Source organism: Aotus nancymaae, unplaced genomic scaffold (genome assembly GCF_030222135.1).
Source record: "Aotus nancymaae isolate 86718 unplaced genomic scaffold, 86718_ANA_hifiasm-v0.15.2.pri h1tg000108l, whole genome shotgun sequence".
Classification (NCBI taxonomy): Eukaryota; Metazoa; Chordata; class Mammalia; order Primates; family Aotidae; genus Aotus; species Aotus nancymaae.
The window spans coordinates 7,539,186-7,566,534 of record NW_026988523.1 but is presented as its reverse complement, the minus strand read 5'-3'; the positions used below and the strand labels follow the sequence as shown (position 1 = coordinate 7,566,534).

Genomic DNA, 27,349 nt, shown 5'->3' with positions numbered 1-27,349 from the left:
CCTCTCATAGCCCAAGAAGTCTGGTTCTTTTGATCCACATCCAGCTCTCACGTGGAAGGTCCATGATGAAGCGCCAGGGGAGTGCACTGGGGCAGTGTCCAGGCCCAAGGACGCCGGTGACTGAGCCTGGACCCGCTCGAAACAAGCACATACCAAGTAAATATTCTAACTGTGTAACACCGGGGGCTGCAGTCAAGTTAGTTCTGTAACGTACCAGTTATAAAATAATGAAAAGGAATAATTAATTAGTCCTCTCAGAAAACAAAGAAGTTAAGGAAATGATCATTCCTGTATTAGGTATAGATTAGACACCAAAAGCACAGTTTATTTGACAACATACACAGAAGCCAGAAAAATGAAGACAAATGGAAGAGTGAATGACTTAGTACTAAATACGAACAAAGCAAGCATCCCTGAATTCATAATTTCTTGCTGCTTTGGTCTAGGTTCAGCCTGTGCCTGTCCCCTAGGATAAGCAGAGGATACTGATGCGGACCAGGAATGACCCCTTCCTACATTTAAAAAAAAAAAAAAAAAAGATTTTTCAAATATTTTGGGTGAAATAATATAAATATAAAAAAACAGGTTAATATTTTTTAGTCAACTTCAACACACATGTGAATCTAATAATATAAATTATAGAGAGACAGGAAAATTTTAAAGAGTATAAGAACACCAGTAATCTGCCCATTCATCTCTACTCTTAATATTTGGGGGTATTGCCTTCTAGTCTTTTTTTTTTTTATCTGTCTATCATCTATCTAATCTATACCTACACCTTTAACTGTAAATACATATGTTTTAAAATTAGAAACCTATCAGATTTTAAAATTTAGGATTATAACTTGATTTCTTAATTCATTTAACTCTTACTGTTGACTTTTAAGTTATTTTTTTGTAGTTATAAATAAGCCAGTGACAAATGTCCTTTTATATAAATTTTAGAGTTTCTCAGTATTTACTTGGACTAGATTCCTCAAAGTGGCATAATTGGTCAATAGCTACAAACTTTGAAAAGACTTTCCAAATCGCTTTGCAGACAAGTTATGCCAATTTATATGCTTATCACTCGACTATGAAATTACCTGTTTCCTCACACCTCTGACAATGCTGATTTTTTTTAACTTTTGCTAATTTGCTAGCTTAAATAGATTTCATTATTTTAATTTCCATTTTATTAGAAACTAGTAAGGTCGAACACTTCTAATGTTATTAGACAGTCTGAAAATTGCCTACTAAGATTTAAAAGTGTAAAAACTATATTCAGCTAGGCATGGTGACTCACATCTATAATTCCAGCACTTTGGGACGCCAAGGCAAGCAAAATGTTTGAGTTCAGGAGTTCAAGACCAGCCTGGGCAACATGGGGAAACCCCAACTCTACAAAAAATACAAAAATTACCCAGGTGTGGTAGCATACCCCTGCAGTCCCAGCTACTTAGGAGGCTGAGGTAGAAGAATCACCTGGAGCCCAGGAGGCAGAGGCTGTGGTGAGCCAAGATCGTACCACTGCACTCCAGCATGGGTGACAGAGTGAAACCCCATCTCGAAAAATAAAAATAGAATAAAACAATAAAAATAAAAACTGTTGTTCATTTTTATTTTCTTCTGTTTTTTAAGCCTTTGTTAGTATTTAACTCTTTATCTAAAATTCATTTTGATATGTGAAAAGAGATGAAGATTATAATTTTAAAAGTTTTCCCAAATCTTTGCCCAGTTGTTCTAGTACCACTTGTTCAACAAGTTTTATGCTTCCTTTAATACATAACCAAATTCTAATTGTACTGGAGTTTCTCTCCGCCTATCTATTCTATTTCACTTACCTGTCTGTTGATTTTGGCACCAGTACCACATGAGCTCAATCACTATGGCTCTGTAACGTGTGATACATTAATATCCAGTAGGGTAAGACTATTCAGCATTTTTTTGTTTTCAAAAATTTCATAGGTTGTGGTGGCTCACACCTATAATCCCAGCACTTTGGGAGGCTGAGGCAGGAGGATCTCTTGAGCTCAAGGAGTTTAAGACCAGCCTGAGCAATATGGCAAGACGAGACCCCATCTCTACAAAAATACAAAAAATTAGCTGGGTGTGGTGACGCCGGCCTGTAGTCGAAGCTACTCCAGAAGCTGAGATGGGAGGATTGCTTGCACCTGGGAGGTTGAGGCTGCAGTGAGCTGTGATCCAGCAACTAATCCAGCCTGGGTGACAGTGCCAGGTTCTGTCTCAAAATAAAAAATTCATGGTTTTCTATGAGGGAGTTTTCTACCTCTCTTCTATCCACTCATCCTTATATATATTTAATAAATATATATAAATATTTAATATAAATATACATTTTAAAATATATTAGTATATATTACAGATTAATATAGCTATGTATTTAGTATATCTATTTCAGTATTTCTTTGGAATAGATTCATTAAAGTGGCATAATTGGGTCAATAATATTAATATATATTTATATATATTAAATATACATAAATTTAAATAGATAAGGATATATAGTTAATACATATTTATGAATATAAAATATATAAATATATACTATATATTAATAGATTATACATTATATATATTATATTTATATATACTATATATTAATAAATAGATTTTACATCATATATTTAATATATATTAAATATTTATTAAAATTTAATATTTATATATTACAGTGCATATTATATATTAATAAATATATGTTAATATGTTTATAATAAATATATATTACATATAATATGTAGTATTATTATATATATTGAAGTATTGATTAAAATGACATGAACGCTATACCTTAATCAATTGATACATTTTATAAGTAAGAATTCTGTGACAACAGTCAGGCCTTTATCCTGAGCCATCGCTTCTCCAGAAGACAACATGGAAAGAGGATTAAGAGCCTCTGCCTTAATGTCCTTAGCTCAGCTGGATTGGCAAGTTACCTAACCTCTCTATGCTTCAATTTCATTATCTATACAATCATTGTTATAATTTAATTAAGCCAATAATCAATATAGCAATTGTAACCATCTCTCACAATCACATTTCAAAATATTTAACTCTTAAATTTTATTTTATCCAAAAAGTACTTCTAAGCCTCCAAGGGAAGGAATATAAGGAAAAAGCAAAGGTAATATAACCATCCTTCGTAGATAGCTCCACTCGTGTCTAAATCTATAATCCCCAGTGGAATTACAAGCATCAGAAGGGCAGGGATTTTTTTTTTCGGTCTCCACCCTGACACATATTTACACACTGGTAAGTAATAGGCATTTAATAAATATTTTTTGAATAATTAAATGAATTATGATGGTTCTCCTGATTCTAATATTCCAGGACAGTAAGGACAACAGCCTTTCTCAAATTCTGTCAAGTGGCCAGAGAGAATTAGAGACTTCTTGGGAGAATTCAAGGTAAATCGAGCCTTCTTTAGGCCCTGCCACGTGGCCCACACACTAATGGGGGAGTGTATACTGGGGGTTTCGGGGGAAAAATCTTAGGCTGTTCTTAAAAAATAATACAATTAATTAAAGAAGACCCTGGAGTCTTGTCTCAGTATCTCAGAGTTTCCTGCCTCACTCACACCATTAGGTGCTTTAATCTCTTCTTAAAGTGAAAAACAGCCTAACAAGATCATAATGCTGTATAAGATATTTGTACACACATGTTCATAGCATTATTCACAATAGCTAAAAGGTCTAAGCAAAGCAAGTGTTCATGACAGATGAATAAACAAAATGTAGTGTAGCCAAACAATGGAATATTACTGAGCCATAAAAAGGAATGACGTGCTGAGACATGCTACAGCATGAATAAAACCTGAAGATGTTATAAGTGAAAGAAGCCAGTCACAAAAGGACAAATGCTGCATGATTCCATATATATGAGCTACCTAAAGTAGTCAAATTCATAGGGACAAAAAGTAGAATGGTGGTTGCCAGGAGCTGAAGGGAAGGGGGAACGGGGAGCTACTGTTTAATGGTACAGTGTTTTAGTTCTGGAAGACACAGTGTTCTGGAGACGGGCAGTGATGGCGGTCGCACAGCCGTGTGAATGTACTTAATGCCACTGAAGTGTACACTTAAAATGGTGAAGATGGTAAAATTTATGTTATATATATCACAATTTTTAGAAAGAAGTTACTAATGCTATTTAAAGATGCTTTCAGAAGTTACCAGATAGCTGAATACGTGGAGGTTCCTGGAGGGTAGCCCCACCAGGAAAGGACATGGAAGCTCCAAGTTCCATCGCACGTACCTTGTCCCATTCATCTCTTCCAACTGACTGTTCATCTGTATCCTTTTTAGCATCTTTTTTTTTATGTCTTGCTGTATTGTCAAGGCTGGAGTGCAGTGGTGCAATCTTGGCTCACTGCAACCTCCACATCCTGGGTTAAAGAGGTTCTCCTGCCTCAGCCTCCCAGGTAGCTGGGATTACAGGCATCTGCCACCACACGCAGCTAACTTTTGCATTTTTAATAGAGATGGGGTTTCACCATGTTGGCCTGGTCTTGAACTCTGACCTCAAGTGACCCATCCATCTTGGCCTCCTCAAGTGTTGGAATTACATGTGTGAGCCAGCAGGCCCGGCCCTTTTTAATATCCTTCATAAAACCAGTAAAAAGCCAGAGACTTGCACCAGCAGCTTCCAGGGCATGAACCTCTCCACCACCTACAAGAGCTCTGGATCCTGGGCTGTGTCTTCATTCACCAGTATTTTGCTATCTTTGAAAGGGCAAACAATCAGGTTGGCCTAACTCCCGTGACTTAAATCTAAGTCTTTCTGACTACTTTCCAGGAATATCTGGCCTAAGTCCTGTGCTCACTCTAGATGTATATAATTCTCCTGACTCTTCTTCCTTTGGGATTGTAGAGGTGGATTCTCGCCCCTCTTCCCAGTCACACCAATAACGTAGAATTAAATCATAATCTACAACAGCAACAAAAAACATGCTTTTAGAATTAGTTTTCCAGAAAGGAAGAAAAGGCCAGAGTGCATAGAGCTAGCTCACCTGTTTCTTGACCTGCTTATAGAAGATGACCCCAGCTGTGGGGAGGACAAGAGGGTAATACACGGGCTTGAGTTAGGAACAGATGCCTGCCTGAGGCCAGTCTAGTTTTCTGATTCTATACCCGCCAGCTGGCCTGTCAAACCTTCCCCATCCATTAGATATGGTCCGATACATTTGAACCTCTAAATAAAAGAGTCCGCATTCAGCTCTCCCTCCCAGAAGGCTCCTATGTTAACAATGCAGATGTAAGTAGCATACGGGCATCGCTCCACTTCATCCACCAACACACCTAAGATACGGTACTTGCCAAGCTAATATATGCTCCTCCATACTCTTCTATCAGAAGCGTAGGTGTGTGGTACTTGCCTTACATCCACACAAAGGCAAGTGCCCCTCCAAGGGTTCATCCCAGAGGAAGGACAGCGGCTCTAAAGACCTGAAGGCTAGTTTCCTGTACTATAAGCTGAAAACAGCAGTTTTTAAATGGCAATGCCCCTACCAAGGACTAACAAAACATTTACGTCCTTTTAACCTAAAATCCCAATACAGATATAATATATATATATAAACTCAGACATACATATGAAATATCTTTGTCATTGCCATCATCATCACACCACCATTATAGTGGAGAAAAGAGATTTGCAGGATCTATAGGAGAGATGGCAGAGGAGGAGGTGGCAATAATTCCTAGGTTTCTGCCCTAAATCGAGTGGAGGATATAGGAGGGGCATGTTGAGCGGAACCGAGAACATGCAGTGAAAGAGAAATTGCTGGCGACAGACTAGCAGGTAAAGGCGGAAGTAAAGGAGAAGGGCAGAGACATATGTAGTTTAACAGGGTGTGTAAAACGGAAGAAAGTGCTCCAACACTCAAGGAGTGTGCGTGTCAGGCTGCGCCTTCAGAATCAACGCGGCGCCTTCAGATTTGTCATTTGCCCAGGTTCCGTGAAATATCGCGAGAGCTCAGATCCCAAAACTGACCCCGCTTTCCTGTAGGCCACATTCCCATCCACCGCCCCGTCGGCCCAGGGCCCGCCCCTCGCGTCTTGCGTCATTCGTCAGTGTCAATAAAGTTGCCGCGCTTTGTAGTTTGCCGCGGACAACATGGCGGTCTCCGTGCTGGGTTCGGTGCTGCGGATGTTCAAGCAGGTCAGGCCCGCAACTTTATCCACACCCCTACCCTTCACCCCTAAATCTCATAACCTGCGGGTCCCCCATGGCTCTGCCACCTGTAGTGCTCAGTGCAGACCAGTCCCAAGGGTTCTCTCTCCGCCCTCTTCCCTGCTTGGGCTTGGTTCGGGGAAGGTTCGAGGCGCAGATGTCAATTTGGTTTTCGTAAGCATATAACTGACTGGCATTGAAAGATGCGAGATTGACTCCAATTTACAAGGGAGTGAATGGATAGGAGACGAGGTCCGAGGATTGAGCCCTCAGAGACTTACAACGTTAAGAGATAACCGTGCAAAGGAGACTGAAAGGTGCTGTCCGCTAGGGAGGTGGAAAACTAGGAGAGTGGGATGGCGGGGAAACCAAGGATGACAGAATTTCAAAGAGTAAGGAGTGAGCAACTCTGCTCAAAGTTGATAAATCAATTAAAAAGTGTCCAGAATTGGCCGAAGGGTTTAGCAGTGTTAAGGTTGTTGGGATCTTAATCACAGCAGTTTTGATGATGTTATGAGGATGAAAGCGTTCAAAAGAATAGGAGGAAATACACTGGATTATAGATAAGCCTTTAACGGAGCTTTGCTGTAAAGGGAAGCAAAAAAAGTCACTAACGAAGAGGGGGGGTTTTCTTTTAAACGGGAAAACATGGCAGGAAAAACAGCATGTTTGCATTAAAAGGAAAACTCCTGTAGTTAAAAACTGATGATGTATTAGAGGGAAGAATTGCTACAGCTGTACCTTTAGGCAAGAGGCAATGGAGGCTGGTGCTCTTTACAACTAATTGATCACAACTAGTTACAGATGTATTTGTTCCTTCTCCACTCCCATTGCTTCACTTGACTGGCCTTTTTTTGTTGTTTTTTTACAAAAACACTTTTTAAAAAGGCGGTGGGGTCTTGTGCATCATACAGATGAACTGGGCAGTTCATCTGTAACACTGTTGTCCATAGAAATATAATATGAACCACATATGTAATTTAAAATTTTTCTAGTAGCCACGTTTAAAAAGTACGAAGTAGATGAAAGTTTAGTATATTTAACCAGGTATATCCAAAATACTGTGGTTTTTAACATGGACTCGATATAATATTGACTTATGCGACATTTACATTCTTTTTTTCATACTAGATTTTCAAACACTTATAAGCAAATCTCAGTTTGGATGCTAAATTTCCCATCATTAAAATGCAAAATATAGTTCTACCAAAATAACAAAGTTGTTTAATCTTTACAGTGCTTTGGTTTTGAATTTCAAATTAATTAAAGAATTACCTTCCTCAGTTGCACCAGTTACAAGTGCTTAATAGCTATATGTGGTTAGTGGCTACTGTATTGGACAGAAATGGTCTCTAATAACAGAAAGTAATATAGAACATGTGGTACAGATGCTAGTGAGTCAGTGTGATGGTGAGCATTTATAGAAATGCTCTACTGATTTAATTTTATAATAAAATTAAAATATTATAAAATTTTATAATAAAGGAGAAAGTGAAGTCGTCAGCTGAGTGTGAGGATGTGGGAGAAAGTGTCAGAGGTTTAAGGGGAGACAGACCATGTAAAAGAGTTGGAAATAGACAGGAGAAATGGTCAAGAGAATTGGAGTAAGTACAGAGAAGTGAGAGAAAGGCCAGAGAGCTGATGGTGTATTCAAGGGAACATTGTATTTATAGAACAATGGAATTCAGGCTGAGTGAGAGAGGAAGACAGGAAATCAAAAGCTGAGTGAAAAAAAGTGAAACATGGTAGGATCAATAGATTGAAAGTCCCAGAAGGATTGTTATTGGGGTGTTAGAAGGAGCAAGCTAGAAAGAAGTGATAGAGAATGAGATACCCAAAATGAGATGACACAGCTTGCACTTATTAATAATAAAATACCCACAGCACGGGCATGGAATTGAATAAATGAGTAGAGGACAAAAAACATTGAAGGAGAGGTGTTAAAAGATCAGAGTGATCAGGGTATAATTTCATGTATGTTGAAATCACCAAGAATTAAGATAGGAAGAATATTGGAGAGAGTGACAGTAAGCCAGGATCTAAAATTGTGGAAAAATGAAAGGGAGTGGCAGGGGTTGTGGTAGATAACTGCAACGATGAGAGATAGTGGGAGGTAGTAAGCCCAGTGATGTGAGTCAAAGCCAGGAGCTTTCAGGTAGAAAGGAGAACTGGAAGCTGCAAGGAAGATACTTACCTATCCCACCTCTAGACCCAGCCATGGGAGAAGCTATGGGAAAAGCTGTGAGGAGGGATTTAAAATTCAGCCAGAGCAAAAGGTGAAGGAGATGTTAAGAGAAGTTGGATTTTAAAGATTTTAAAGAAATGATGGTAGACCATGGATTGAGAGGACCCAGTGGAAAGGTTTTAGGAGCTGAAGAGGGGTGAGAGACAGGGGCATGATAGGATGCCTACAGAGCACAATAGAGTGTGACCTTAATCTATAAAGCATCATTATAAACTGGTAAGGAAATACACCACAGTCGAAATGCAGACAGAGGACATAAAAACATTCACAGAAGAAATAATATAATAGGCCAATAAATGTCTTATTTTGAAAGTGTATTCTTCAGGAGTTCAAGACCAGCCTCACCAACATGGAGAAACCTCATCTCTACTAAAAATACAAAATTAGCTGGGTGTGGTGGTGCATGCCTGTAATCCCAGGTACTCAACTCGGGAGGCTGAGGCAGGAGAATCGCTTGAACCCAAGAGGCACAGGTTGCAGTGAGCCGAGATTGTGCCATTGCACTCCAACCTGGGCAACAAGAGCAAAACTCTATCTCAAAAAAAACGTGTATTAGTTTTGTAGTAAGAAAAAAAGGTATGCAAAATAGAATGAAAGACTGTTTTAAAAAACAAAAGTCTTTTAGGAGAATTTGATTAGGAATACTTTGAAAAAGAATTCAAAGAAGAAATGCTTAATCTTGTTTTCTAGATTACCATTACCCTCAATTTCATAGGTAAAAGCAAACCTCACATTGCCCCTCAACATGAATGGTTTTCTCAGGCAGAATAGTTTCTCCTTGATCTTATGAATATATATTGTTCTTTTCCATGTTTTGTTTGAACAAACTACCTTTTCTCCCCTCCTCTGTCCCCACTTTTGTCAAAATTCTGTCAACATTTCAAGGTTGAATTGCTGTCAAAATTTCAAAGCCCCTCTTTCTGTGACAAGCATTTCCAGCCATGGTTATCAAGGCATTCACTGGACTTAGTCATATGCCACATCAATATTTAAATTCTATTCCTGATTATTTTTTCTCCAAAAGGTGATTGCAGAATTGTTAAAGGTGTGAGACTTTAGTAATGTGAGTACTGGAGATGATGTTTATCTTTTGTTAATAAATTGAAAAAGCTTTGGCTTTCTATTATAGTATTCTTATTTTCAGTTTTATATTCTGTTGCTATTCACTTGGGGTGGCTGGCAAGATATTAACTATTAGGAAAAGTTACAGATTGTAATCTCAAACCTTTTGGAGGACCAAAAGGTCTTATTGAGGCATGCTGAAGGCAGCCACCTCATTAACATTAGCATAGGAAAGAGATAGAGAAGATCAAAGGCTTTCTATTTACCCCACATCCCTTTGTCTCTGCTCTGTTTACTCATATAAACTTGGTGCTGGATGGCCCCTCAGTGGGAGGAGAATTATCTGTTAATAGACTTTACTCTGGGCCCAAAATGTAAAGCTTTTTATCATTCATATAACCACTGTTTTAACCATGTTAATTATCCACAAATATGTTGACTTAGAACCTCTGTTGTAAAATTTTGATGGAATAAATGTGTGGATGGACAGAGGGTCTTGGTCAGTTGGTTGCATTTCACCCTCAGAAAGCAGCCAACAGCCATCCCTAGCCCACCTGTATCATTGAACTAGATGTGACAGTGCATTCATCCATCCATTGTTGAGTCAGGGTCTGCAGGCCAGACTTCTGCAGGTAGTGGTCAACATCTCAGTATTCTGCCATACATATATTTCTTCTATAAACATCAGTTATTGAAAGCCATCATTTTTTTAAAATCATACTTTAAGTTCTGGGGTACATGTGCAGAACGTTTGTTATATAGGTATACACATGCCATGATGGTTTGCTGTATCCATCACCCTGCCATCTACATTAGGTATTTCTTCTAATGCTATCCCTCCCCATCCCCCTACCCCCTGCTGTCCTCCCGACCAGCCCGTACCCCTCTGTGTGTGCTCTTCCCCTCCCTGTGTCTATTTGTTCTCATTGTTCAACACCCACTTATGAGTGAGAACATGCGGTGCTTGGTTTTCTGTTCTTGGGTCAGTTTGCTGAGAATGATGGTTTCCAGCTTTATCCATGTCCCTGCAAAGGACATGAACTCATCCTTTTTTATGGCTGCATAGTATTCCATGGTGTATATGTGCCACATTTTCTTTATCCAGTCTATTATTGATGGGCATTTGGGTTGGTTCCAAGTCTTTGCTATTGCGAACAGTGCCACAATAAACATACATGTGCATGTGTCTTTATAATAGAATGATTTGTAATCCTTTGGGTATATGGGTATATACCCAGTAATGGAATTGCTGGATCACATGGTATTTTTGGTTCTAGATCCTTGAGGAATTGCCACACTGTCTTCCACAATGGTTGAATTAATTGACACTCCCACCAACAGTGTAAAATTGTTCCTATTTCTCCACATCTTCACCAGCATCTGTTGTCTCCTAATTTAATGATTGCCATTCTATCTGACGTGAGATGGTATCTCAATGTGAGTCTGATTTGCATTTCTCTAATGACCAGTGATGATGAGCTTTTTTTCATGTTTGTTGGCTGCATAAATGTCTTCTTTTGAGAATTCTCTGTTCGTATCCTCGCCCACTTTTTGATGGGGTTGTTTTTTTTTCATGTAAATTTAAGTTATTTGTAGATTGTGGATATTAGCCTTTTGATGGGTAGATTGCAAAAATGTTTTCCCATTCTGTTGGTTGCTGGTTCACTCTAATGATAGTTTCTTTTGCTGTGCAGAAGCTCTTTGGTTTCATTAGATCCCATTTGTCTATTTTGGCTTTTGTTGCCATTGCTTTTGGTGTTTTAGTCATGAAGTCCTTGCCCATGCCTATGTCCTGAATGGTATTGCCTAGGTTTTTCTTCTAGGGTTTTTATGGTGTTAGGTCTTATGTTTAAATCGTTAATCCATCTGGAGTTAATTTTTGTATAAGGTGTAAGGAAGGGATCCAGTTTCAGCTTTCTGCATATGGCTAGCCAATTTTCCCAACACCATTTGTTAAATAGAGAACCCTTTCCCCATTGTTTTTTTTTGTCAGGTTTGTCAAAGATAAGATGGTTGTAGATGTGTGGCGTTTTTTCTGAGGTCTCTGTTCTGTTCCATTGGTCTATATCTCTATTTTGGTACTGGTACAATGCTGTTTTGATTACTATAGCCTTGTAGTATAGTTTGAAGTCAGGTAGTGTGATGCCTCCAGCTTTGTTTTTTTATTGTTGTTTTTTGTTTTGATTTGATTTGGTTTGGTTTCTTTGGCTTAGGATTGTCTTGGCTATGCAGGCTCTTTTTTGGTTCCATACGATTTTAAGGCAGTTTTTTCCAAATCTGCGAAGAAAGTCAGTGGTAGCTTGATAGGGATAGCATTGAATCTATAAATTACTTTGGGCAGTATGACCATTTTCACGATATTGATTCTTCCTATCCATGAGCTTGGAATGTTTTTCTATCTGTTTGTGTCCTCTCATTTCCTTGAGCAGTGTGTTGTAGTTCTCCTTGAAGAGATCCTTCACATCCCTTGTTAGTTGTATTCCTAGGTATTTTATTCTGTTTGTAGCTTTGTGAATGGGAGTTCACTCATGATTTGACTCTCTGTCTAATACTGGTGTATAGGAATGCTTGTGATTTTTGCACATTGACTTTGTATCCTGAGACTTTGCTGAAGTTGCTTGTTAGCTTAAGGAGATATTGGGCTGAGACAATGGGGTCTTCTAGATATACAATCATGTTGTCTGCAAATAGAGACAATTTGACTTCCTCTTTTCCTAATTGAATACCCTTTATTTCTTTTTCTTGCCTGATTGCCCTGGTCAGAACTTCCAATACTGTGCTGAATAGAGGTGGTGAGAGAGGGCATCCTTGTCTAGTGCCAGTTTTCAAAGAGAATGCTTCCAGTTTTTGCCCAGTCAGTACAATATTGACTGTGGGTTTGTCATAAATAGCTTTTAGTATTTTGAGATATGATTCGTCGATACCTAGCTTATTGAGAGTTTTTAGCATAAAAGGCTGTTGAATTTTGTCGAAGGCCATCTCCGCATCTATTGAGATAATCGTGTGGTTTTTGTCTTTGGTTCTGTTTATGTGATGGATTACATTTATAGATTTGTGTATGGTGAACCAGCCTTGCATCCCAGAGATGAAGCTGACTTGATCACGATGGATAAGGTTTTTGATGCGCTGTTGGATTTGGTTTGCCAGTATTTTATTAAGGATTTTTGCATCAATATTCATCTTGGATATTGGCCTGAAATTTTCTTTTTTAGTTGTGTCTCTGCCAGGCTTTGATATCAGGATGATGTTGGTCTCATAAAATGAGTTAGGAAGGATTCCCTCTTTTTGTATTGTTTGGAATGGTTTCAGAAGGAATGGTACCAGCTCCTCTTTGTACCTCTGGTAGAATTCAGCTGTGAACCCTGTTAAAATGCATACTCTGAATGAGGAGACCCCCAAACAAACTGTGTGTGAGCAGCATGGCTGCAGGTGGGCTGAGTCTGAAAAGAAAGTCAGTGCAGGGCAGTGGGATAGGAGTTGGTTTTATAGGTTTGGGTGGGCAGTGGAAAGTTACAGAAGTTACAGTTCAGGGCAGTTTTTGCAAGCTGGGAGGGGGTTGTAGGGTATGGAGTCACGAGGTTGACCAAGGTTGGTTACAAAGTCCAGTTGCCTTATCAGTTGAGATGGGAATAAGGAACAATAGAAGAATGTCTCAAAGTTAATTAGGCACTGCAGGGGTTGGTCATTTCTTCTTCTTTTGTGGTTTTCCAGTTACTTCAGACTTTCTAGTTGCAGGAACTCATCTGGAGTGTCACAGAGGTTACCATGGAGCAATCAGTCTAAAAGACCTACTTTCCTGTCTTTTTATATTAATAATATAAAGGAAAAAGAAATGAAGAGTGGAGGGTGGTAGAATATTAGGAAGGCTGGCACAGAGGGGTGATGGGGTGATGTTTCTCAGGGCTTCTTCAAGCGGGATTGAGGGTGGTGTGGAAACCTGAAAATGGGAAAGAGTTTAGACTGCTGGGAGATCTTGGGGCAAGGAGTGATATTGTGGGGTTGTTAGAAGGAGCATTTGCCGTATTGACTGATTGGTTATCGCTTGTATACAATTTTGTAGAAATTGAGAGATTAATCGGAAAACACAGCATCCAAATAAGAGAAGGAGAAAGATAAGTATCACAGGACTAAGGATTGGAAGAAGCCATGACTTCCAGTTAGAGGGTCCAGCCAGTCCAGCCAGGTCCACAATAACAATTTGCCTGATTAGCGGGCTTTTGGCCTCTTTCTTTTAATTTATTGGTGGCATCATATATGAGGCTGAACTGCTTTACATAGAAACAACATTCTTCATTAAGGAATAGGCAAAGACCTTTCTCAGCCGTCAGTAAATTAAGACTTCTGCGGTTTTGGAGGACAACTGCAGCTAGGGAATTTACTTGAGCTTGTAGAAGGGACAGTGATGGAGTTAATTCTGCAACGCTAGCAGATAAATCATTAGAGAGGCTACGAAAGGTGACAGTTGAAGTGGTAGGCCTTCAATGCCTGTGCCGAGTGCAGTAGTAATTCCTAACCCTACAAGTAAGGGGATCAATGGAATGACCCGCTTGTGTCATGTCGGGACCACAAGGGGAACAGGGAGGCTTTTGTCTCTGTTGGCGAACTGAGTTTTGGGAGTAAGGAAAACTAGGGTACAAATGCCTATCCAGTTGGTAGGAAGGAAGATGTAAGAAGAACCACAGAGGAAAAAAAGCTGAGAAAGTGTTCCGAGGGTGGGCTTTGGTCCCAAATGCCAAGGGAACCAGCAAGGGCTGTGGCTGCTAGAGGTTGTAGTGGGGTTTGGTAGGGTAACTGTGGGAGGGAGAGCTTTTGTTCTCATGGTGTATGAGGAAGCATGTGCTGTCTGTAAGTAACTACGCAAGTTCATTAACAAGATTGGGTATGAGCCGACAGGAAGAGGGTTCTGGAGGAGAGTCTGAGGAGCAAGGGGAGGGTAGCCAAGGGTGGAGTGAGAGGGTGAAGACCTACCTAGGCAAAACCTGCTATTGATGTTTTTAAGGCTGCTAGTAATAAGGGAGGGCTTTTCTGTAATGTGCAGTTCATATGCTCCTATTTTTAGGGTAATGTAGGTGGCAGGGCTCTTGAGGTGAAGTGTAAAGGAACACAAAGAGGGTGGGAGATTTCCTAGGGGGATTCCAGTGGGTGATTGTCGGAAATGCATAAGGGAGTGGCAATAGGAATAGTTGTTTATGTGGTTAGCAGTCCCAGAACGAGTTTACATAGGGAGAAAGATTAGGTAGGTAGGTGCAGAGAAGAGCAGCAGCCTGTTGAGATGAGATATCTGGGATGTGTCTGTCGATTCTGTGTAGGAGGTAGAGTAGTTCTTTGGGGGAATACAGGTTGGGGGTGTTGAAAGACGTCTACAGGTATAAAGAAACGGGAGAGTTTGTCCAGTCGGTCAGTAGGGCAGGAACGGCTGCATGGTGGGATGAGGAGAGGGAAATGCATAGCCAGCAATCTCTGGCTAAGGAAAGGTTCGAGTTGGCTAGGAGAGAGTAGGTTAGGTTTCCCGTATATTGGAGGTAATCAGGGAGAGGTAGAGGGTAGCAGGAGAATGGGAACGATATTAAGAGTGAGTGTAAAAGAAAAGAAGAGGACTTAATCGGGGTGGAAGAACTGGAGAGTTCCTTGCCACTGAAGATCATCTAACCACTCTAAAAGAGAGTGGAGGGTGGCAGCCTGGGGATAAAACCACAAAGTATTGGCAGTAATTGCCTGAAGGAAAAGTGTAAACCAGCAGTGTAAACAAAAACAGGGCATTTAAGTTTCCTCAGAAGAGGCTGGAGAGAGTCCTTGCAACTTCCAGGAGGAGGTGGAGGAGTCAGGCTGGCTGTCTGATGGGCACAGCTTACCCCTGGAGCGGCGAACCCACTGGGGAGGGTCTTGCGGGCGGACAACGGTTGGGGTGCTGTAGACAACCAGAAAGGGTCCTGTCCACCAAGGTTGTAGGGACTGAGGGGCCAGGCTCTTTTTCAGAACTGACTGTCTGACTAGAGTGTCTTCATATGGCTGAATATCTGGAGTAGGTAAGAGAAGGTTAAGTTAGAGAAGCTTGGGGATTTCATGTCTGGCCTGCTGGAGGATTGGAAGGTAGTCACCAAGAGGGCTGATGTCTGGAATAAGGTTGGGCCCAAGCAGGAAGGTACGGCCATATAGGAGTTCAAAGGGGTTGTACCCTGTGGGTTCTCGAGGAGTGGCCTGAATTCTGCGAAGAGCAAGGGGTAGAAGAACTGTCTAGTCTTTCTTAAGTTGCAGGCTGTTTGGTGAGATGTGTTTTTAAAAGGCCATCAGTTCTTTCTGCTTTGCCTGAGCACTGAGGATGGTATGGGGTGTGGAGAGTCTACTGGATGCCCAGGGCGGAGACTGCTTTGGTGATATGGCTAATGAAGTCCAGTCCATTGTCTGACTATGAATGTAGGAGACCGAAGCAGGGAATTATGTCTGACAGAAGGGAGGAAATCACTGTGATGGCCTTTTCAGACCCTGTGGGAAAGGCCTCCACCCGTCCTGTAAAAGCGTCAGCTCAGATCAGGAGGTATTTGAACTTTCTAACATGGGGCATATGAGTAAAGTCTATCTGCCAGTCTTGTGCAGGAGTGAACCCTCAAGCCTGATGTGTAGGAAAAGGAGGGGGCCTGAGGAAGCCTTGAGAAGTAGTAGAGTGGCAGGTGGAATATTGAGAAGTGATTGCCTTGAGGATGGACTTCCACAATGGAAAGGAAATGAGAGGTTCTAAAAGCCTGAGGCCGGGCGCGGAGGCTCACGCCTGTAATCCCAGTACTTTGGGAGGCCGAGGCTGGTGGATCACGAGGTCAAGAGATGGAGACCATCCCAGTCAACATGGTGAAACCCTGTCTCTACTAAAAATACAAAAAATTAGCTGGGCATGGTGGCGCGTGCCTGTAATCCCAGCTACTCAGGAGGCTGAGGCAGGAGAATTGCCTGAACTCAGGAGGCGGAGGTTGAGGTGAGCCGAGATCGCACCATTGCACTCCAGCCTGGGTAACAAGAGTGAGACTCCGTCTCAGAAAAAAAAAAAAAAAAAAAAAAAAAAAAGACAGCCTTGTGTCTTGTACCCTACATGAAAGCGGTCTTGAAAGGACAAGAGAATAGAATGAGCTTGTGAGGCAGGAAGGAGGCATTTTCCATGATCTAAGAACCACTTGCCTTGAGTAGGAAGTGATTTACAGGTTAAGTTTTTGGTGGGAGAGTAGATGGGAATGACAGGTGAGAAGGAGAAATACTGGCCATGAGGGGCAGGTATTGGAGCATCACCTGCTGCTTTGCTGTTTTATCAGCATACACGTTTCCTTGAGTAATGGGATCTGATGGGTTCTGGTGTCCCTTGCAGTGAATGACTCCGACTTTGGCTGGAAGTAAAGCAGCTTGAAGAAGAGTTTTAATCATGGGGGCATTGATAATGGAGGACCCTTGTGTAGTAAGAAATACTCTTTCTGCCCATATAACAGCATGGTGATGAAGAATGTGGAAGACATTTAGAATCAGTGTAGATATTGACATGCAGTCCTTTTGCAAGTGTGAGAGCGTGGGTTGAAGCAGTAAGCTCAGCTTGTTGAGAAGTGGTAGAAGGGGGATACATAGCAGCATCAATAATAGATGTGAGAGACACTATTGCATAACCTGCTTTTGCTGGTGATGATCGGTTGGGCTTTGAGGAGCTGCCATCAATAAACCAAGTGTGGTCTGGATCCGGAATAGGAAAGAGAGAAATATGAGGAAATGCAGAGGATGCTATATGGATTAGGAAGATACAGTCATGGGGTTCAGGGTTTGTGTCAGGTATTAAGTGAGAGGCTGGGTTGAAGTCAGGTCCAAGAGCAATGGTTACTGTGGGTGTTTCAATAAAGAGTGCATCAAGCTGGAGAAGGCGAGGGGCTGAAAGTAAGTGTGTGAGGTGTGAAGAGGAAATTTTGGGGAAGGATGGTCCAGGTTAACTGCTGGGACTGGTGGGAATTGACGGCAAGGCTTCCAGACCTCTCAAAACTCCCTGAGTAAAGACAAAGTCAGTCCAAGTAAAGGCAAAAAGAGGCTAAGAGGAGGGGTGTAAGGGGTTGGTGAAAAAGGCGTCTTTCAGATCAAGAACATAACAGTGAGTTGTGGATATGGGTATGGAAGACAGGAGGGTATAAGGGTTTGGTACAACAGGACGGATGGGAAGTATAATCTGATTGTTGAGGCAAAGGTCTTGGACTAGCCTATAGGATTTGTCTGGTTTCCGGACAGGTAGAATAGGGGAGTTGTAAGGAGAATTTGTAAGCTTTAAAAGGCCATGTTGTAATGGGCGAGTGAAAACAAGCTTTAGTCCCTTTAAAGCCTGTTGTGGGATGGGGTACTGGCGTTAAGCAGGATAAGGGTGATTGGGATGATGAGGGGTAAGTGACTTGTAGCAAGGGATGGGGAGGTGGTGTCCCGCACCCTAGGGTTAAGGTAGGGTGTATAAGGGGAGCTTTTGAGGGAGTTACAGGTTCGGGGAGGAGGTTGGCAACGAGGTGTGGCTGTAGCCCAGGAATAGTTAAGGAGGCAGGTATTTTTGCTAGGATATCTTGGCCTAACAGGAACTGGACAAGTGGGTATGATTAGGAATGTGGAAAGAAGTGTTGGCCTAATTGACACCAGACTTGGGGAGTTTTGAGAGGCCTGTAAGCCTTGCCATCAATTCCCACAACAGTTATGGAGGCCAAGGAGACAAGTCCTTGAAGGCAGCATGGAGTGGGTGACCCCCGTATTGATTAAGAAGGGGATGGACTTACCCTCCACCATAAGGGTTACCCAAAGCTTGGTGTCTGTGATGGTCCAGGGGGCTTCCAAGTTGTTCAGACAGCATTACTCTTCAACTGCCAAGCCAAGGAGATCTGGGAAGAATTTGATCTGGGAGCTGTGGGTTGTAGCTCCAGAAGCTCTGGGAGCAGCAACATGAGTCAGACAGTCCAACTTTTAGTGGGGACCCCACACAGACCAGGCAGAGCTTAGGAGGAATCTCAGGCTGTGGGCATTCCTTGGCCCAGTTGGCCAGGTTTCCAACACTTGAAGCAAGGTTTGGGAGGGACAGCTGCATGCTGCAGTCTGGGTGCTTTGAAGTCTTTACGAGCCAGTGGTATGACTGGGGTTTGTCTTACAGCAGAGGCAAGTATCTGTAGTTCTGAGATGCACTGCTGCCAGGCAGCTTTTTCCCCATTGAACATCTTGAAGGCAGGGTTAGTTCTTGTTGTGGGGTTTGAGGGACAGATTCTAATTTCTGTGGCTTTTTTTAAATGTGAGGGGCTGATTGGGTGATAAAATACATATTAATCATTCTTCAGGGATGGAGTAGAAGTAAGGATGACATTAAGTTACTCCAGGTGAGTTATAGGACTGGGTTAGATATTGGAACTCTTGTATATATTTAGTAGGATCTAATAAAAAGGAGCCTAACCATTGGCCAATTTGGGAAGGGTCGGATAGAGAAAAGAACATGCACCCTAACTATGCCTTCTCCTCCAGCCACCTCTCGAAGGGGGAATTGTTGGGCAGGGGCAGTTAGGAGTTAGCCATAGGACCAAGCTGTAAGCCGGAGCAGGTGTGAGGTAGGGAGGCGACAGGAGGGGCATAAAGTGGTGGGCTGTGGGCAGAGGAAGAGGAGGGAGTCTCAGGTGGTGGGGGTAAGGGCTGGATTGGAGTCTGGTTTGGACAGGAACGGAGGAGAAAGATCAGAAGGGTTGACGGGCAAGGAGTATTCTGGGTTGCTAGCAGAGGCAGGAGGAGCAGACGGAAGGGAGAAAAGGAAAATTTGGGATGGGTTGCATTGAGAGCAGAGATAGGGAGGGATTGGAGTCTAAAAAAAATGCCTGGGCCAGGCGCGGTGGCTCGTGCCTGTAATCCAGCACTTTGGGAGGCTGAGGCAGGCGGATCACCTGAGCTCAGGAGTTCAAGACAGGCCTAACCAACATGGAAAAACCCTGTCTCTACTAAAAATACAAAATTAGCCAGGCATGGTGGTGCATGCCTGTAATCCCAGCTACTCGGGAGGCTGAGGCAGGAGAATTGCTTGAACCTGGGAGGCAGAGATTGCAGTGAGCCAAGATTGTGGCACTGCACTCCAGACTGGTGACAGAGGGAAACTGTCTCAAAAAAAAAAAAAAAATGCCTTGACGTCAGGCACCTCAAACCATTTGCCCATTCGTTGACAAAAATTGTCTAGGTTTTACAGAATAGAAAATTTGAAAGTGCCGTTTTCTGGCTGTTTGGAACCGTTGTCTAATTTGTATTGAGGCCAGACTGTGTTACAGGAAAAATTAGATGTTTGGGTTTCAGATCAGGTGACAGCTGAAGAGGTTTTAGGTTTTTTAGGATGCAGGCTAGAGGCGAAGACTGAGGAATAGAGGGCAGTATATTGCCCATAGAGAAGTTCTAAGGAAAGGAGTAGAGTAGAGGAAGAGAAGGAGCGAGCAGCTACCGGGGTCTTCAGTAGTTGGCCCTGACTGAATCCTGGGCTGTAACATGCATGAGTTATCAAGGCAGTCATCCCCAAGATTGACCACACACCAAGGGAAGACTGTCTTCCCGAGTCCGTGACCAAGGTTGGAGTTTTTGAGCAAGAGGGAGAGATTTGTCTCCTCTGTCCCTACACGGATAGTGTCTCAAAGCTTTGTCTCTACTAGAAGGAGAAAGATTTAAAGGAAAAGAGAGAGGGAGAGACTTGTCTCCTTTTCTCTACCTAGAAGGAGAAGGATTTAAAGGAAAAGAGAGAGAAAAAGGGAGAGACTTGTTTCCTTTTCTCTAAAGGAAAAGAGAGAAAGAGGGAGAGACTGCTTACCGGATCTGAAGGTGGTGAGAGAGCTATTCAGCATGGAGCTGCTGGGCTGAAGTATTGAGGTCTCAGGAGGGTCTCTTCACAGAGGGGGAGCAGGGACAGGGGGTCAATCTCCCAAAGGAGTACCCCTGTCGCAGGTTTCGGCACCAAAAATATTAAAACGCATGCTCTGAATGAAGAGACTTCCCCCTCCCCCCCGCAAAACAGGCTTTGTGTGAGCAACATGGCTGTTTATTCACCCAGGTGCAGGCGGGCTGAGTCCAAAAAGAGAGTCAGTGCAGGGCAGTGGGACAGGAGTTGGTTTTATAGGTTTGGGGTGGGCAGTGGAAAGTTACAGAAGTTACAGGTCAGGGTGGTTTTTGCAAGCTGTGATGGGGTTGTAGGGTCTGGAGTTACAAGGTTGACCAACGTTGCTTACAAAGTCCAGTTGCCTTATCAGTTGAGGCAGGAATAAGGAACAATAGAAGAGCATCTCAAAATTAATTAGGCACCACAGGGGTTGGACGTTTCTTCTCCTTTTGTGGTTTTCCAGTTACTTCAGACTTTCTAGTTCCAGGAACTCATCTGGCGTGTACGTGCAGGTCACAGAGGTTACCATGGCACAGTCAGTCCGCCTAAAAGACCTTTCAAACTCGTGTAGTTCTGGAGTTTTTTTGGTTGGTAGGCTATTAATTGCTGCCTCAATTTCAGACCTTGTTATTGGTCTATTCAGACGTTCAACTTCTTCCTGGTTTAGTCTTGGGAGGATGTAAGTGTCCAGGAATTTATCCATTTCTTCTATTTACAGGTTTATTTGCATAGAGGTGTTTGTAGTATTCTCTGATGGAAACCATCATTTTCCTATAGCTGCAGTTTAATTAACATGTAATATTTCCTCTGTTTTGAGAGACTGTTCTTGTGATCTGTACTCCCGTTCGTTACCTGTACTGTCAGTCAGAACTATACACTGTCACCACAAAAATGTGAGACAACAAGGAATATACTGTCTTATTACTGGACAACTAGTGCTGAGAAATGTTAGGTCAGTGATAGTTTTAAAGTACCCTTTGACCTAGCAGTTTTGTTCCCAATAATTTATCCTCGCTGGGTGCAGTGGCTAACCCCTGTAATCTCAGCACTTTGGGAGGCCAAGACAGATGGATCACTTAAGGTCAGAAGTTCAAGAGCAGCCTGGCCAACATGGTGAAACTCTGTCTCTACTAAAAATACAAAAAAAAAAAAAAAAAAAAAAAAAAAAAAGCCAGGCATGGTGGCTTACATCTGTAACCCCAGCATTTTGGGAGGTCGAGGCAGGTGGATCACGAGGTCAAAAGATCAAGACCATCCTGGGCAACATTGTGAAACCCCATCTCTGGCTAAAAATAAAAAACAAAAATTAACTGGGCATGGTGGTGCACACCTGTAGTCCCAGCTGTTCAGGAGGCTGAAGCAGGAGAATCACTTAAACCCAGGAGGCAGAGGTTGCAGTGAGCCGAGGTCGCGCCATTGAACTCCAGCCTGGCAACAGAGTGAGACTCTCAAAAAAAAGTAGCCAGGTGTGGTGGTGGGCACCTGTAGTCTGAGCCACTCAGGAGGCTGAGGCCTGAGAACTGCTTGAACCAGGAGGCGGAGGTTGCAGTGAGCCAAGATTGCACCACTGCACTCCAGCCTGGGTGACAGAGCTAGACTCCATCTCAAAAAAGTAAATAAATAAGACTGTATCTTCAAGATACATAGGAATACATATGAAATGATTTCTAAGACATTATTCACTGCAGCATTGTTTTTAATGATTAATAGTGAGGTAAGTCTGTCCAGCAATACGTGGGATGTTAAATTATGATGCTTCTATATAGTAGATTATGCAATATGAAAAAAATGGGGAAGCTTTTTACATTCAGATATGGAAAGATCTCTAAGGTATATTGTTAACTGAAAAGAGGGAATGAAAAATAGGGGAGTGTATACAGACAAAAATCTCTGAAGGATATACAAGAAACTAGAAACAGTGGGTACCTGTGGGGCGTGGGAGTCACTGGGCAGGTGAAGAATGAGGTTGGGGGGAGACTTTTCACTGCGTGTCTTTTTATACCTTTTTTATTTTTGAACCATGTGACCATTGGCCTAAGAACAGGTCAAAGAGAAGAATAAAAATTACTGGAAATCTTAAGTCTTTCACCTTCCAATACGTATGTTATTGGCATTATATTGCTATGATTTTGACTTAATATATATCCGCAAAAGTTATTTATTCTGAATTAGGAAGTCTATTATTTTAAATTATTAAACTGATCTAAGACAACGCTTAAAAGAATACTAGGTCATAAACAGTGGCAGAAAGAGAATTGCAGGATTGAGGAACATTCAGAATGTGGGCCTGGCTATGCCTCACTTGTTTCTTGTCTCTTTCTTTCAGATGGTTCCTTCATCAGCTTCAGGCCAAGTTCGAGGTTACTATGTAGACTGGAGAATGTGGCGTGATGTGAAGAGACGAAAAATGGCCTATGAATACGCAGATGAGAGGCTACGTGTTAATTCACTCAGGAAGAATACCATTTTGCCGAAACTTCTACAGGTTGGCGGATTAAGATGAGTCTCTTTCTACCACAAGATCATTAACTGACGTCAGATCATTTTTGCTACTGTTTGTTATGATTTGGTATCTGTATAATTCCTGGAGAATAAGATCCAAGTCAGTATAAACAAATAGCCTTGAAACTGATTTTGGTGAGTTTCAAATTAAAGACTATTCACTCCCAGGTAGCCTTTCAACCATTTCATTATGCCAGCCTTACAAAGTACTGCTGAATTGGGTGGCTTTTTTCACCTAAGGTCTCTCCCTGAATTCATCCCAGTCTTTTAACTGGCAAGGCATTGGGAGGCATTGCTGATGTTGCAGGCTGTATGCCTAGCATGTGGCCTAAACTGTTCCTTACCCAGGACCATCCTGAGCTTGTCTTCCTGAACTCCCTTGCCCACCTCTGTGTGCCAAAGTGCCTTTCCATTTAGGCTTACTTTCTTGTCACACTGCTTGGGTTGAATAAGAGGATATCAACCCTGCTTGGCTTTCTGAAGCATAAGGCCCTGCACCTAAGTGGTGATGTAGAATATCTGTGTTCAAGAGGCTTGTCAGGGAGATACAAATTAAACTCAAGGCCACTCAACTGATTGAGAGCTCAGATTTTTTAAAAATTACATTTAGAGAAGTGGGCAGAATGCTACACATCCTATTTATTACTATGGATTCTTTTTAGTCTTGTCTGGGTTAAGCCAGATGAGCAGAAAACTGAAGGTTTTGGACCACTGGGTTATGGCTTATACTAAAATGGGCATTAAGCTACTTTCCTACATTTAGGGAGTAATAAGAAGTGGCAGGCCAGGCGTGGTGGCTCATGCCTGTCATCCTAGCATTTCGGGAGGCTGAGGCGGGCAGATCACCTGAGGTCAGGAGTAAAACTTAGCTGGGCGCAGTGGCACACGCCTGTAATCCCAGCTACTTGGGAGGCTGAGGCAGGAGAATCACTTGAACTCAGGAGGCGGAGGTTGCAGTGAGCCGAGATCATGCCACTCAACTCCAGCCTAGACGACAGAGCAAGACTCTGTCTCAAAAAAAAAGTGGCCCCCAAGAAACTGAGCTCAAGATACTGATCAGGGAAGCAGGGGGTAGAAAGGTGGTTGCTTGGAGCTAGCAGGACTGGGGGTATCACTGGGGAAATCAGGAGATACTGGTCAAAGGGGTATACTTTCTGTTGTAAGATTAATACATTCTAGAGAGCTAGTGCACAGCACCATGGCTGTAGTCAGGAGTACTGTAGTGTATACTTGAAACTGCTGAGAGAGTAGATCTGAAGTGTTCTTACCACCCACACAGAAGGTGATTTTGTGAGGTGAGGGATGCATTCATTTCATTGTGGTAATCATTTCACAGTGTATCTGTATGGCAGATCATGACATTGTATGCCTTGAGTATATGCAGTTTTTGTCAGTTATACCTTAATACAGCTGGAGATACATTGTTTGAGTACATTTATGAAGACACCCAGAAGAAATGGCTCTGGTGTGACTAGCAGCAATAACTGCAGAGTCTGTGAATCATGGAAAGTGATCATGGTTCTCTGCTGCCTGCTAAGTAGCTTACAAGTCAAGTTTACATCCCAGTTCCAACCATCTTCCAGGCGTTCATAGCATGCACTTTTGTGTCCTGAGGGTTTTATCTTTTCTACTCTCATTTCTTTTTGCCCCAGTTTTATCATTTGTAAACTGCCTTAAATCTTTCTGGAAACAAGAAGGGGTATGTTTCAATCAATCAATAATTTGTAGCCATTCTTTAAGGTCCACCTCCACGAAACTTGGCTTCAATGTTCCTGCTCAGTCATTTCTCCTCTCCAGTTCCTTGTATAGCATTTATTGTCTACTACTCAGTGGCTGAATCATGTTATTTCATGTAATTCTCTTAGTTCATAATGGTAACACATGGATGAGCTTTTATACATTCATTTGTGTTCTTTTAATGTGTTATTTTGCTTGTACCACAGTCTAGCACAGGGTCCATCATACTCGTCAGCACACTTACCAGATGAAAGTGAGTACTATGCACACACACACTCTTGAACACATACGTAAGAAGAAATCTCTGCTGACAAAACCTGAGCCCAAGCTACTGCTGAAATCCCTACTTTTCTCCCCTCAACCACTTTGCCCTTACCTGCCCTTACCTGATTCATCCTCTACCTTGCGAATGATTTTTTTAAAAATGAAACTCATCTGATCACTCCCCTTTACTTCTCCAGTAGTCAGAATCTTTACTGACTCCGTGTGATACTCTCCTTCCTCCTTCTCTAGTCTTCTCTCAAGCCACATTCCCTCCTTAATTTGATCATCATCCCAGAGGTTTCAAACTTTCATGATTCAAAAATCATAATCATGAAGAGGCAATAGAAATACATTCACATACTTTACAAATGACTTAAACAAGAGTATGTAGCAGCACTATTCATATTTGCTGTAATCGGAAGATGACACAGATGACCATCAAATGTAGGGTGGATGAATGAATTGTGGATGAAAATTACATTTTCACTGCAGGAGTACCATGACTGTGGCTCACGCCTGTAATCCTAGCACTTTGGGAGGCTGAGTGGTGTGGATTGCCAGAGCCCAGGAGTTTGAGACCAGCCTGGGCAACGTGGCGAAACCCTGTCTCTACTAAAAATACAAAAAGTTAGCTGGGCGTGGTGGTGCACACATATAATCTCAGCTACTCGGGAGGCTGAGGTGGAAGAATCGCTCGAACCCCAGAGGCAGAGGTTGCAGTGAGCCAAGATCGTGCCATTGCACTCCAGCCTGGGTGACAGAGCGAGACTCTGTCTCAAAAAACAAGAACAAAAAAATTACCTGCCAGTAAGAAGGAGCAAAATACAGTATGTGCAACAATGTAATGTGATCTGTGTAATAATGTGATTTCCCTTAGGACGTGGCTGATGAAGAAATTGCTGCCTTCCCCCGGGATAGCTGTCCGGTTAGAATCAGAAATCGGTGTGTTCTGACGTCCCGTCCGCGTGGTGTGAAGCGGCGCTGGAGGCTTAGTCGTATCGTCTTCCGTCACTTAGCAGACCACGGGCAACTTTCTGGGGTCCAGCGAGCGATATGGTAAATGAGCTCCAGAACCTACTGAGCTTGCAGGGAAGCTGGTTCCAGCAAGAAAAGATGTATTTAATAGACCCAACCCTAATCTTTACACGGGCCCAGTATAGTTGTTTAGTCTACCTGATGCTATCTATAAACTACTTTTAAAATGAAGAAATTTGAGTGTTTCATGTCAGTGAATTATCTTTTCTCTTGGACTTAATAAACATACTGTTCCCATACATAGTGCAAACAGTAGTATAATAAATAATTTTCTGTGAATACTTTTATATCCTCCTTTTAAGTTTAATCTTTTAGTAACATAAGGGGTTTTGTGGGCTTTTTTTTGTTTTGTTTGTTTTTGAGACAGTCTTGCTCTGTTGCCCAGGCTGGAGTGCAGTGGCACGATCTTGGCTCACTGCAACCTCCACCTCCCAGGTTCAAGCAGTTCTCTGCCTTAGCCTCCCGAGTAGCTAGGATTACAGGCGCCTGCCACCATGCCCGGCTAATACTTTTTTTTTTTTTTTTTTGTATTTTTATTAGAGACAGTGTTTTACCGTATTGGCCAGGCTGGTCTTGAACTCCTGACCTCATGATCCACCTGCCTCAGCCTCCCAAAGCGCTGGGATTATAGGCATGAGCCACCGTGCCCGGCCCAGGGTTTTTGTATTTTTAAGAGTGTTATTTCTTAAAATATTATCTTACATGTAATCCAACTAATTGACGTGTAGCTCATCTATGGCAGTTTGTAATGCTGGGCTAGCTGTCCTGAACTGCAGAGCTCCCCTTACTGTTATTGTTAGATAAACAGTAGATGGGGGATAGCCAGGCTGCTGTTCTGGATGATCTAATGCTCCACTTCTTTGTATGATGGCTGAACAAAAGAACCACTAAGTGTTTTCTTGTCCATCCTTCAGGGACTTTAAAACAAATTATGCCTCTTTAAGCCCTTGAAAATCTTTATCGAAAGAGGAAAAGTTTTGTTGGAGCAGTATATATTCTCTATTTTTATGTTTATTTAATCTATAACAGAAATGAGTAATGGTAGCAAGAAGTTCTCACTCAGTAACTCAACAGTGTGATCAGCCCAGTGATAAAAATAGACGTATTAGAATGGAAATACCTACTTAACATCAGGAAAATATTCCTGGAGAACTTTATCAGGAGGTGAGGGATGAGGTTTTTTCTGCACACAGTGGGAACAAAAGCACAAAGCAGCAAAGGTACTCTCTAACATCAAACAGAGGAACCACAGGCACTTCAGCGGATCAGAAATACGAAGCACAAGACAAAGGCTGCATCATGGAGGATCTCACAAGTCACGTGAAGGAACTAAGACCAACATACCAGGTATGAGAGTTTTAAGCAAAGGAATGACATCATCAGTTTGTTATACAGGTAAGTGACAGCTGTGTGGCAGATGGCCATGAGAGGAAAAGGCTACAGGCAAGACA

General features: G+C 42.1%; 1 protein-coding gene across 1 annotated transcript; it reads left to right on the top strand.

Moving 5' to 3' along the window:
* The first annotated feature begins 6,073 nt into the window (after positions 1 to 6,073).
* On the top strand, positions 6,074 to 26,185 carry MRPS14 (mitochondrial ribosomal protein S14). The gene is made up of 3 exons (XM_012444395.2): positions 6,074 to 6,162; positions 22,687 to 22,845; positions 25,741 to 26,185. Exons 1-3 carry the CDS (start codon positions 6,118 to 6,120, stop codon positions 25,921 to 25,923), a joined length of 387 nt encoding a protein of 128 aa, XP_012299818.1. The 5' UTR covers positions 6,074 to 6,117; the 3' UTR covers positions 25,924 to 26,185.
* The last annotated feature ends 1,164 nt before the right edge of the window (positions 26,186 to 27,349 follow it).